This window comes from Montipora foliosa, chromosome 7, assembly GCF_036669935.1.
Source record: "Montipora foliosa isolate CH-2021 chromosome 7, ASM3666993v2, whole genome shotgun sequence".
In the NCBI taxonomy this organism is placed as follows: Eukaryota; Metazoa; Cnidaria; class Anthozoa; order Scleractinia; family Acroporidae; genus Montipora; species Montipora foliosa.
The window spans coordinates 27641215-27654479 of NC_090875.1; the positions used below are offsets into that span (position 1 = coordinate 27641215).

General features: G+C 37.4%; 1 protein-coding gene and 1 long non-coding RNA gene across 11 annotated transcripts in view; one reads left to right on the forward strand and one right to left on the reverse strand.

Annotated features, from left to right (window-relative positions):
• LOC138011665 (uncharacterized) overlaps window positions 1-6954 on the reverse strand; it is a 57564-nt gene extending 50610 nt beyond the window's left edge. For 2 of the 9 annotated variants that reach the window (XR_011124763.1, XR_011124761.1), the window contains exons 1-2: window positions 6641-6950; window positions 3741-3818 (exon numbers count right to left, since the gene is read on the reverse strand). This is a non-coding gene — a long non-coding RNA (uncharacterized lncRNA). Of the gene's footprint in view, window positions 1-3740; window positions 3819-6640 lie in introns of all 9 variants that reach the window. The other 7 variants (XR_011124762.1, XR_011124760.1, XR_011124759.1 and 4 more) reach the window with 7 other exon arrangements.
• Window positions 655-13265, forward strand: part of LOC138011659 (uncharacterized) — a 14426-nt gene continuing 1815 nt past the window's right edge. The window contains exons 1-8 of one of the 2 annotated variants that reach the window (XM_068858779.1): window positions 655-908; window positions 6989-7242; window positions 8338-8476; window positions 8944-9117; window positions 10162-10388; window positions 11250-11386; window positions 12366-12429; window positions 12558-12654. In XM_068858779.1, coding sequence (XP_068714880.1) covers window positions 761-908; window positions 6989-7242; window positions 8338-8476; window positions 8944-9117; window positions 10162-10388; window positions 11250-11386; window positions 12366-12429; window positions 12558-12654 — 1240 coding nt within the window. In that variant the 5' untranslated portion in view covers window positions 655-760. Of the gene's footprint in view, window positions 1220-6988; window positions 7243-8337; window positions 8477-8943; window positions 9118-10161; window positions 10389-11249; window positions 11387-12365; window positions 12430-12557; window positions 12655-13265 lie in introns of both variants that reach the window. The other variant, XM_068858778.1, reaches the window with a different exon arrangement.

Here is a 13265-nt window from a genome sequence, read left to right on the forward strand (position 1 = left end):
GAATTCAAGGCGTTCGATTCCTTCAAAGTTTGTTAAATCCATCAAAAAATTGCCATTTGATTTCAGTGTTTTACATAATACTAAGCTAGTAAAATATAAGAAAGAAAGCTCTCTTGATATCCAAAAAATGAAATTCTGGTCGAAGATCATTAGATTCCAGATATTTGTTTCAGCGCCTTTCCTATTTCTTATTTCCTTGAAATATTTCAAGTGCAATCCATTTGACAAGCGTGCAATATAACTAAATATAAGCACTAATCAAAGATTATGAATTTAATAAGTTAAACAGATATATTCTGCAATTATCCTAATGATTCATTCAAACAGGTCTTTAAGTTTAAAAATGGAAAAAGTGTAGTCGGAGATGTCATAAGTTCTAAAAAGTCAAAGGCAAACCTTTTTTTCCTTATAACTTAGGTCTTTAAGTTTGCTGCCACAAATAGCATGTGATAATTTTGAGTGATACAAGTTATCACTTTCGACAATTTCTTTGCCAGTTTCAGAGTTTTCTTAGTCAGTTGGTAGTTTATTTCACACATCTTTCCGTTAATAAAATTTTACACCACGCATTTCCCTGTTAGAAGTCATTTTTGAACGGCTTAGTTAAAAAACATAGTTTTCATACCAAGGCTAGACAGATGTCATCAAGATGTACTCAGCCAATAACAGCCCTGCTGCGGCGTATGTATTCAGCATTTAGACTGAGTAAAGCGCAAAACGTCTGGGATATTTGATTGCTGGAAAGAAACTTTGGACGTGTATGCTGAATAATAGATTATCGATTAAAACGGCAAGAGGATTGTATTTTGCAAATCCGAAAAAAGTCCTCACGCTGACAGAGAAGATATACAAGTCCTACATTTCAGTGGCAATCGGATCAAGGCGTGCCATAATCATTCGGTTGATTGGTGAGAAACGTTTCGTACAGTCGCATCTGAAATGAAGCTTGAAGCATCGATACTTTTGGTTTTCCAGCTTCATGTTTTCGTTATAAGAGCTCAATTTATGCAGATTTCCAGACCAAGTAGTGGCGTGGACACTTTTAACCTGCCACCTTGGATGTGTAGTGATACTCGGTTTAGTTGTAGTTCATTCAATGCGGTGGGGCAGAACCGTAGCTGTTCTTGTCAGTGTTCCATACCAAGATCAACTTTCTCATTCCTTAACAACCGATGGGTGTGCATGGGGAACAACCAAACTCGAGATCACATTCAACAAGGTAATTTATTTGGTTACGTTTCCTCCCATGCAATAATTTGAGGTTTCAGTCCCAGAAAGGTGAGCCCCACAAATTTCGGCTATACGGTCGACCTTGGATAAACGGACAAAATAACAAATCACAATTTTACAATGTAACTTCTTGCCTTTTCTTCTGGGGTTGAAACAGCAGACATTCAAAAGAAAAACGTTGACTTAAAAACTTTTCCACGAAGGCGTTAAACAAATTGGCTGCTTCAGCCAGAGTAAACAGACTCTGCTTCAGCCAAGGAGGAGAGGCTTTGTTAAATTTACCCTGGTGAAAAACCTCAGAGGATCTTTGAAGATCTTCAAGGATCCTTGGTAGATCTATGAGATTCTTCACAGGATCCTCGCAAAAACCTTTGCTATTTCTTGCAAAGGTCGTCAAAAGATGCTTGAAGAAACTCTGAAATTGATTGCAATAATTTAAGGTTTCAAGGTTTCAAGGTTTTATTTGCCATGATTACATATAATGTATCCGATTTATTAATTAAAGAAAATACAAAAAATTGTAAAAAAGGCGAGGAAGCCCATAAAGAAACTATAAGAGCTTATGGAGCTATGGGCTTCCTCAAATCAGACTCGGAAATTAAGTTTAAGATAGCACTGGGAAGTAATACAATATATTGTTAACAAAGACGAAAGAGTGCAGACCCACACACACACATTTATCCACAAAAATACAAAAGCGTAAATACCTCGAAGAATTTGATGCTACTAACGATAAAGAAGAAATCTTTTGAGGTTTTTGCAAAAGTGAGCGGTAGATCCAGATGACTTAATTTGACTATCAAGAGAATTGGAAAATTTAGGGCCTTGGAAGCGGATTAGAAATTTTCGTATACTAGTTCGAACTAATGGAATATAAAAATTGCAATTGGATGAGTTTCTAGTATTATAAGGATGAATATAATTAGCCAGCGTAAACATGTCATTAAATGAATTCGGAAGTAAACCTATAGAGAAGAAAAACATAAACTTGCCTAAATGAAACAAAACAACATCACTGAATTTTAAAACTTCGAGATCTCGAAAAATAGGATCTGTATGGGAATCAAAGGGAACTTTATCAACAATTGTAATCGCTTTTTTCTGGAAAGTAACTATTCTTTTTAAGTTAGAATTATAAGTCAATCCCCACACAGAAACGCAGTAAATTAAGTCTGGATAAATTAATCTATAATACAAAATACGAAGTGAGGCTGTAGAAAGGCAAAAACTTGACCTGTACAGGATACCAACGGACTTTGAAATTTAAGATGTGAGGTTTCCAAGTCAAATTTTCATCAATAACTACACCCATTTAATCCCTCTAAGGATCCCTCTTTAAAAGGCCCTTAAGGTGATATTATATAAACTATTATACTTATTTGAATTGGCATCATGAAGCTCTCGGAAGGGTACTAAAACAGAAATGAAACCCAGCAAATCTTTCTTTTACCATTAGTTTGTCACTTTGTTGTCATTTGTGGACGAAATACTCTGATTGGAATATCAAAAATTACCTTACTGTGGTATGTAAAGTAATAGCGGGGACTGGGTTGATTACGGGTTTAAAGGTAGTCTAATGACTGAAATTGTTTAGACAGTCACAATCTTTAAGACGTTGATAAGAATATTTGAAGATCTTCAAGAATCTTGGCTATGATCTATCCTCAGTTTCCAAGGTTTTCGAGGACTCAAGCAAAGATCCTGAAGTTTTTTTAAGGATCTTCAAAGCTCCTCAAAAGATTTTCACCACGGTATACTCCACAAGTCGAATAGTTAACGGTTGCAAAGAGTAATTCCTTTTGCATTTTTTTTTTGTGTTGGGCATTCCGTAAGTCTAGTTTGTTAGAAGGGATCAGAGTTTGTTCAAACCCATAGTTTCCACCAGAAGAGGATAATTAGATACTGAGGTCAAGTTCTCCACCCTGAAAGTGCAACTATCGCGTTAAACAACTTGAAGACCTTTCGTGCAGGAATTCTCGATTTCCTCATGTGCGTAAGAGAGACTTAAATGCTCCGACTGGCCAATACGTTGTTTTGGCAACAAAGACAAAAACACTTACCTTACTGTCACTTATAAATTCCAAACGTGGACGATCAATTTGTTTAAGAAACTCTGGGTGTCGACGACATTTTTTAATCGTAGTATCATCAGTAATTATTTTTTCATTAAACAAATTATAAACCGAGTTGATTAAGTTTAAAATTAATTTATGCTCGGAAGTTGTTACATCGATTTCTCTCAATACATTCAGTTACATTCACCCACTTTCACGCTTGATTAAAAAATCAACTTGTATCTGTATTTTCTGAAAACTTCTAACGTTTGATTGCCCGAGCCGGAGTATTGCTCAGTTCTGAATTCAAACTTTTTAGGTGAAAACATAATGAAAATTGAATTGTTCTAAATGTCCTATAATTTCTTAGCTTCGTTACGAAAGTATGCAGATCACAAATTACGGCAATGTCAGTTCCCCCCAAACAACTTCTTCATTTCCAATATTTTTAATTACCTTATGATACGAGGTTTCCTTTGAAAAACAAAAGACAACTGACCCTTTCTGGCGGCTTGCGATGTGTCAGCAACAAAACTGAAATGAAAGATTGGGTAGTTATCTTGAACTAAATTCAACACAAATCGATGAGAATGGATATTTGTCACCCCGCGGCCATGCTGTTCAATGAAAATAGAGTTTGTACCCCAAGCCTCTAGTTGATGTGTTTGGAAGCGAGTTCAGGGGGTGCCAAAAAATAGTTTTCAGTCCCTTGGGACTCAAAATGGTCGCCATCTGAAAAAGGACCATTGCCAGAAACAAATGTTGAGCGTGGTGACAAAGCTAGGATTTGCACTCAATGTCGCAAAACACTACTTCATTGTTTTTGAAGACTTTGACATCACACACAATTTGTGTATGTAAGATATCACACATATGAACAGTTAATTCGCACGAACAAAGTAGCAAGGGTTTCTCTGCAACTGTACTTGATGCGCGGAGACTTGGAGAAGGTGAAACCCGCTCTGATCCAATGTTTCGGTTTTCTCAGATTCATGCAGCCACCCGTTGCAATAGATAATTAAAAACAAAGCAATGAGAAAGAGGAAGGGTGGGGTAGGGATAAACCGCGTACTGCCAGCCTTCAATGATACCAGCTTTAACACAGACAGAACAAAATCAATTATCAAGTAAACTGACTTTTTCTACCCCTTATCCTCTAAACGATTTATTATTCTTGTTACCGAGACAAGTTCTCGCTTCGGTAGCAGCCCACTAAGTAGAAGTAGAAGTAGAAGTGGTAGTGGTAGTAGCGGTAGGAAATATTACCCAAACTATTTGGAATCAATCGGCTCTGGACAACTCGTAACAAGCGTAAACTATGAGGAGGGTATTTTTCAAGCAACACCAAAACGCACCAACCGCGAAAAGGAGCAAACGTTTATTGCACACACTAAGGAAGGATTGAACATGTTGTTTACGCTTCATGATTCCTCTTCTTTTCAGTCACATCTGATGCCAGGTCAAAAAAAAATTTGGTTTGACGTTTGCACCAAAAAGTACCGTAAAAGCCGGGAGTTAACAGTAAGACAAGCCAAAAGACAGATGAAGAAAAAAACAACATAGTTTTTATATATATCTCTGAATCGAATCATCGTTGAAAGATTAATGACAATCACTCATAAAAACACTAACACTTCTGCAGTCTCTGACTTCTATGAATCAAGGGGAAGGTCATGATGTTCTGTCAAAAGGAAGAAATTGATCACGTACTAGGCAACCATAAAGGTACACGTGATCACTTTGAGTCAACTGAATCATCTACGGGAAAGAATGTTACTCGTTCTTCTTTTTCAGTTTACATGAAAATTTCGCGACACTAATTTCGCGAATTTCGCTATTTTTTTTAAATCGCGAACAATTGGTGTCGCGAACATAACATGACGCAAAAATTAAGTGAATAACAATACATCAGTAATAGCTAACAATGAAGAACGAGTTTATTACCATTAAAAAGTTGACGAAATCATGTTTTTATCTATTCTGAGGCAATTGTAACGTCTTCATACCAAGACATTTACAATCGAAGATAGAGGCTAAATCACTCGAGTCTTAATGTATTCTTCATTTCTTGGTTTTTACCTCAATGATTCATGATTTTTAACAGCGATTTAGTACATTCCCTGGATCGAAAGTAATTAATTCATGCATGTACGACAATGGAGGCAGAGAAGAGAGACCCTGGGAACGAGGTTGTGCATGTATTTTGTTGAGCTTTCCTCAGTGTCGTTGTCAGTCATGATTCCCGAGTTTTTAAAACAAAGATTAGTGATTCTTAAGAGATTTTTAACTATGATTCGTGATTCATGAAATTCCATCCATATTCTGACTGGATTGCCATATGGCAACCCAGTAATTACAAAGTAACAGGCCGATCAGGTATGTTGGGATCCAGTACGTACTATGATGGCTGACCAGCGTACTCGATCGGGTAAATATGGCAGCGAGATTGTATTTGTATCTGGAATAGTTTGCCCTTGAAAAGCCTCAAGGTACATGGCATCTCCTTCTGTCAATAACTGATCAACTGTGTGGGCCATCCATTGCGAAACATCACTTCACGAACCGTTGATTTCAGTCTGCGGTTAAAAAACTCTGATCACGTGATATTTTTGGTGGCTCTGCGGTATACTGATCTCATGACGCTATTTCCTGTTGCTCTCCCCAAAGAAACTTTTCTTCAGGTTTCTTTGTTTTCTCGGCCGTGAGAAGAACAAAGGACTAGCGCCAAACGTGGTCGGTATTTTCACGTGATCAGAATTTTTCAACCGCAGACTGAAATCAACAATCATTGATGTGGGCTGAGAAAAAGCCCTTGTCCACGGACGCCTGAGATCGATAGTAGCACATAACAGAGCAGAAAGACTTATAAAAGCACATAGTCTTCCTCTAGATACGTCGCTAAGACGACGGTCACCGTGATGAATACTTTCATGAGGGATTTTAAGAAACGACGACGGCTACGACTACGACATCGCCACAAAACAGTAATATCATTGGTTAAAAGAGCATAAATAATCGTGCTGCACGTGTAGCACGGATTTTAGCAAGTATCTTAGCGGTCCTCTGCATAACGACGACGTGAAATCACCAAATTTGAGGTTTTGACGACAACGTAAGCAGGCAACAGGGAATCTTTCATTCTCTATTTTAACTTTGAAACCGCTCGTACCAATTTATTTTTAGGATACTTCACCCACATTGTAGGACGTGAACGAACCTGAAAAATCGCGAAAGACTTATGATAGAGCCAAGTTATATTTTGAGGTGACGTATTCGTCGACCGTCGCCGCCGTAGATCTTAAATTCCCTATTAACGATTATCGTACGGTTGACATTGTATGATTGTATAAACTTACCTTTATATTCTTCTCGAAATCCTATTAAAATCCTAAAGCATGTGACAAATCCAACGAAGAATATGGCAATCCTAAAGCATGTGGACGATCACAATCACGCTTTACGCATGGTGATAGGTCCATAGCCGCTGACCGATGTACTACGTATTCAGAAAAGGAAATATCGCTAGCCTGGAAAAATCGAGTATGGAAAGCGCTATATATACGTGTGCAGTCCTATTCGGCCAAAAGGAACACAACTAACCGTCCAGATTAGTGTTGATACTCGCTCGCTGCGCCCATATTATCATCGTTATCTTCATCATAATCATCATCACAGTTATTGTCATTATTATTGCTTTGTTTTAGGTTGTGACGCAAAGGCAAGCTTAGTTGGCGAGACTGCTGATGGGCGTTTGCCTACCTTGAATTTTGGCGATGCAAGAGAAACCTCCATGAGGTACTTATTTTGGGAGCTTTGGACTTGCTCCTTAAAATTCGACTCTTCATCGTACATGACGTGTAATGGCACCAAACGCGCTTTCACTGAGCAGTATTTAAACGTCGTACCAAGCCTTTTAACAATGACTCGAGCATCTGTGAATGAACGTTATTTTCTCCGGGTAAGATACGAGAGATAATTCAAATAACACAATAAATGTAGGAGTGATTGTAGGAGTGTAGCCAGGATTTTTCCAAAGGGAAGGACATAATTCCAAATTCCACCCCACTTCCCCCTCTCCCCTTCTGCACGAAAGAACAAAAAGGAACAAGAAAGATTCAACATACAAGCTGTTCAAGGGTTTTAACTTTTTAATAGATAAACAGCTTAATATTAGATCGACAGATGTCGATGGTCAATAAAATATACTTGATTAAGTAAATATTTCACACCAATTTTCAGTACTGTACGGAAATAGGGCTACATTGTTTTTACTTTAAATATACATAGATATTTATACGTTCATAGTTATTTTTAATACCTGATGTTAATACCATTTTGTAAACGCATTCATGAAGCGTACGCGAAATGCGTAATAATAAGAACTGTTATTATTATTATTATTATTATTGTTATTACTATTACTATTATTATTATTATTATTATTGTTATTATTATTATTATTATTATTATTATTATTATTATTATTATTATTTATCCGTATCAAATTTCCGCAGTCCAAACTTTTCCCGTTTCGTTTCTCATACATTGGTGCTGTTAATAACCTCTGCCTGATTTGCACGTTCATGTCTATGTTTACTTCTCACACACCAGTTCACAAAATAATCTGTGCATTGTAAACAATGCAAGTTTTCAGTAAGTTAAGTCATGGCTTTTCTTAGTTTGTTTCTCTTTCAAGAGAAAAAAACAGCAGTGTAGAGCTCTCGTGACCTGCCATTGTTTGGTACTGTAAGCAGCTTTTATTGTTTTTAAGTCAAATTCATTGCTTCAATTGTTTAGTCTTTTGGTTTTGGTTAAGGTAGCCAGCCAATCACCTTATACGTCACGAAAGCTACTACAAGTGCTAAGCCAAGTAAATCAATGGCGACTTTGGTGATGATGAGAATTGTGACTGATGGCTATGAAGTTTGTGACAAGGGAGAGGCGATTCAAACTGGGAGGGGGAAATGGGGGCTAGAAAAAAGAGCCCTGTTAAATAAAAAAAAAGCACAGAACTTATGGTCATGTTTTGATTGTAATTATCTCTTTATCACAGATTAATACTTGTGTGAATGGCAGCAATATACTTCGAGGAAAAGCCCTCAATTTGTACATAGAGTGTGGAGCACATATTATTGATAGAAGAGTGACCTTCGGTCTCTGTTTGCCGTTTAAACTCCAAGGAACAGAATCATGTAAGTTCGCTTTTTGGCTTCATCGTAGAGTAAAAGGGGGACTTACAGAAATTTAAAAAAAAATACAACTTAATACATAAATAAATAAATAAATAAATAAATAAGGTAAAGATAAACCAAATGTAACTTAGAATCAATTTTTACAAGTGATAATCTAGTGAATGGTTTTTTCTCGGATATTGAAACAACGTTAATTCTTATCGCAAGCCAAAGTACTCGCATCAACGCTACGCCCTCGACAAGCATATTCTTGATTATACAGCAAAGGAAGCATATTTTAGCTGACCCTGGTCTTCTCAGCATAACGGATTATCAACCTTTGTCAAACTTCGGCTCATCATGAGAGAAAAGCCTTGCAAAAATCGACCAAAAGAATAAATTAAAGACTACAAAGTAACATTTTCCTTAAAGAAAGTTCAACTTAGTTTACTTGTTTATTTATTTATTGATTTTGTATCTATTTATAGGTCCTGTTAATGCCCCTCCAAGGTCATCTTCTTCTACCATACTGCCAACGAAGATAACACATGTTACTGACTCACCGGCAATCAGCCTAAAAGCTACATCGGAAGTGTTCGTGACCTCGGACTTGCCAACCCTAACCAGTCCTTCAGGAATGTGGTGCACAGGAACCAGACAGAGTTAAGTAAATATGTGTGGCGGTTAAAAAATGCTTAAGTAAATTACAGCATTGCGTGGAAGATTTTGGGAAGAGCGCGCGCGTATTCTAACAGCACCAAAAAATGCAACTTATGTACACTCGAGAAGTATTATATAATTTGTCACCCGGAGCTCGCGACGCTCAACGAACGATCAGAATTAGCAAGCGGCTGTAGGCATGTAAACAAATTCCTCTTAAAGAAATTGTAATTAAAATCGTAATTTACAATTACGCGCATGGGTAGAAGGATAAAATCATCATGTAAAAACAGTAATCCTGTAAGGATAGTAATCATTGTACGATCCTGAAGAGTGGGACATGGGACATGGGACATGGGATATATATATATATATATATATATATATATATATACCTTATGAAGTGTCCAAGTTTATCCTACGAAGAGTGCTCTACACCCACAAGTGGGGGAGCGTTACAATAGTTCAATGAATGGGACTAGTCGTTTGACATTTGCCTACAGGCCTGTTTCGTGGAGGCTTTAGGCTTCCACTCTTCAGGGCTTTTTTAATTAAACTGTGTGTTGCCTGCAGTATTTATAATTGGTCATCTTTCCACATGCGTGCGTACGAAAAATTCACGAGGTCATTAGTGTAAGTGTCCACAAATTCGCTATCACAAGCATTCACAAGATCGCTATCATAAGCATTTACAAGATCGTTCGTGCATTTAAGCATTTAAATTACGCTACGCACGAACGATCTTGTAAATGCTTATGATAGCGATCTTGTGAATGCTTGTGATAGCGAATTTGAGGACACTTACACTAATGACCTCGTGAATTTTTCGTACGCACGCATGTGGAAAGATGACCAATTATAAATACTGCAGGCAACACACAGTTTAATTAAAAAAGCCCTGAAGAGTGGAAGCCTAAAGCCTCCACGAAACAGGCCTGTAGGCAAATGTCAAACGACTAGTCCCATTCATTGAACTGTATATATATGTATATACTTGTTTAAGGTTCAATTCAGTTTACTTGTTCATTTACAGTATTTATTTATAGCTCCAGTTAACGCGCCCACAAGTTCAATTTCGAATGTCTCTTCAAAGACATCCAGAGTATTAGACCTTCAACCGACTCTCAGTTCCTCAAGGGTATCAGTTGTTACGCCAAGAGCACCTGAAAGTTCTCTAGTATTCAACTCCGCACCAAAAAAGCTTGTCATTTTCCCGACAACGTCCAACGGCACTCCAAGAGTAGAAGTCTCGTCAAAGTCATCAACTGTTTCAGTGAGTTTACCGACTCTAAGAGCACCAACTCCTTACGTATATTGTGCTATTCACTTGTTTATCCCACCTATAAAACTAACCTTGTGCGTCTGGTAATTTTACAGAAACGAGTGTTCAGGATCATACACATATCCCATTTTAATGCTCATTCTGACCCTTAATTTAAGAACCTTGAAATCTTAAAAATCCACGATCTACAAATGTTACAACTTGGTTGGTCAATTTATGTTGTCCTATCAAAATCCTCCCAAGTTAGCTAGCAAATTTACCCTAAACAGACAAATTCACACATATCATACGAGAAAACTCTCTTGCAGTCCGTTTGCCTTTCCGTCGGACAAAGATCAAACAATTTTCTGTTTTTTATCAAGGACTAAATTTTACAATTCTCTTAGCAATGACATAATAAATTCTACCTCAACAGCTTCCTTCAACAAAAAGTACTCAACGCATTCTTTTCCAACACAACTATTAAAAATCTTAGATAGTTTGTTCCTCTTGCGCCAACTGAATTGTTTTAAACATGTAAATGTTTACACTACTTCATATTTCAACACTTTAAATACCTAAATGCTTGTAATATTCATATAAAGGCATTTAATGACAATCTCCGTCGCCAACTTGTAGGTTCAACAAGCGGTAGCTGTCTTATTTTGGGAGGCCAAAGTTACATAAGTAGTTTCTTTTAGGCCTCCTCTCCACCAAATGTAATCATCAATTTTCTTTCTTATCTTCTCGTCTTTGTTTGTATACATCTGTATTTTTAATTTTTCTTGACGGCAAAATAATGTTTAAAAAACTTTGTGAATAAAGACATTGGTTCTTCACCAATCCATAGTAATTCTCGTTTATCTCTCTCAGATTCCTCCAAATGTTCGCACTGGAAGGAAAGGAGACAACTATGGTTTATACATTGGTATTTCAACAGGGATAACAGCATTTGTCATAGTGACAGTCATCATCGTACTACACCGTTCGTATCGACACCAGAGTTTAAAGTAACGCTCGCTTAATCATTTTCAATGTACAACCGTAAAATAAGATTGAAACATAGTTTCATTTGTGCCTTTACAACGTAGCCATATGCCTTAGTTGGAGATCTCAGGATATGCTGAAGGTCTCAGGTGAATGCGCACGGAGACAAACCTGAGGATTTCGAAGGGAATGGGATGTTTTAAGGCTGACATTTACTCTCCCAATTTCTTGAAGAGGTCGTCTTGCCAACGTCTGATGCTCCATAAATGAAATCTATTTTATGTCTTTTTTGCCAAGTCTCCTCTGGTCCTGACAAGGAGTTAAAATATGTTGCAAGTGGCATTAATTCAAATAAGCGTAAGACAGCGAGCTTTCAAAGCAGCAAGACCTATATAGTCTTATGATTCGAAGGAAACAATTCCCATCTCTCTCGTTTGACTTAATGTTTCGCAGACGATCTATATTTAGAACAGTCTATATTCGTCATCACAGTGGTCAAAATGTTGTGGACACACGAGGCGCAGCCAAGTGAGTCCAAAACAAATTCTGACCAGTGTGATGACGAATATCGTTGCAGATAAAGTACAGACAACCCTGAACCACATTCGAGTTGTTTTTTACCACAATATTTAACGTCAAAGAAAATGTTGATTTTAGAGATTGACCAAGATGGTGACACAACGACAAAGTCCGTTGTCTATAACGGTCTCGCAATCTGATTGTTTTATTTCCCAAAATGAGCGTTTCTGATTGGTCATCCATGTTTGAGAGGTGAAAAGAGCATTGCGTAACAGGTTGACGCGTAGACTCTTATTAGCCAAATTAGCCAATCAGATTATGCTAATAAGAAGATTGCAAGATGACCAAAGATGACCAAAGAGTTTGGACAAATGTGAATCGTTTGTAACAGAAAAGATACATTTCCTGCGAAAGTGGTGATGTCTGGAGAACATACGACATACTTCTGACAGTTTCTGATAGTTCCCACATGTTCATTTACAGGATGAGACATAATCAAGAAAGCTCTGCCAGAAATAGTTCGACTTCTATGGCTACAGACAGAACAGTAAGGAATTACTCATGACTTTTGACCGTGTAACTTTTGCATTCCTAATTACTTTTAAATTCTTCATGGTTATCTCAGGAAAAGGGGGTTGCAGATGCTTTTTTTTTGCTGTCATATTCTTTAAACAGGTTGATGAAGTGACCGAATCTCCGAATGATAATTCAAATGTGGATGGTGACTATGAACACCCCTACGCTGTCCTGAGAACGGACAAAAGAGAACGAGGCAAGTTGGTACATTTCCTCTTTCACAGAAATGCCACCAAAATATGACCCTCCTCACATATGACCCTCTTAATGAAATGGGAATGCTTCTGTCAAGAAAAGCTAATCGATACCTTTTTTTAGTGTTTCATGTATTGCCTTAAAGGAAGTGTTAAAAATATAGCTTTGGCACCTGGATAAAGATTCATTAATTCACGATCGAAAATCAAAACTGCCGATTATAACACGAGCGGGAAGTTTGAATATTCGCCAATAGTGTATTCATATAAAATCTAACCCGAGGGAGGGGGTAAGAGCAATACAACGAATGTCGCTACTAGGAAAAGAGAAAGAGGAACCATGCTGGCGCAGTGGAGACAACACTTGTCTCCCGGCACCAATATGGCTTGGGTTCGATTCCCAGACTCGGCGTCATATGTGTGTGGGTTGAGTTTGTTGGTTCTCCGTGTCTCCTCTGAGAGGTTTTTCCCCACTCCGATTTTCCTCCCTCCTCAAAAACCAATTTTTGATTTCAGTTGATTCGAGTTGACTTGATAACTGTTATAAGTAGTTAAAGACATGATAATAATAATGACTCCTGGGTCAAATCATTTACTATTTTATTATTATTTG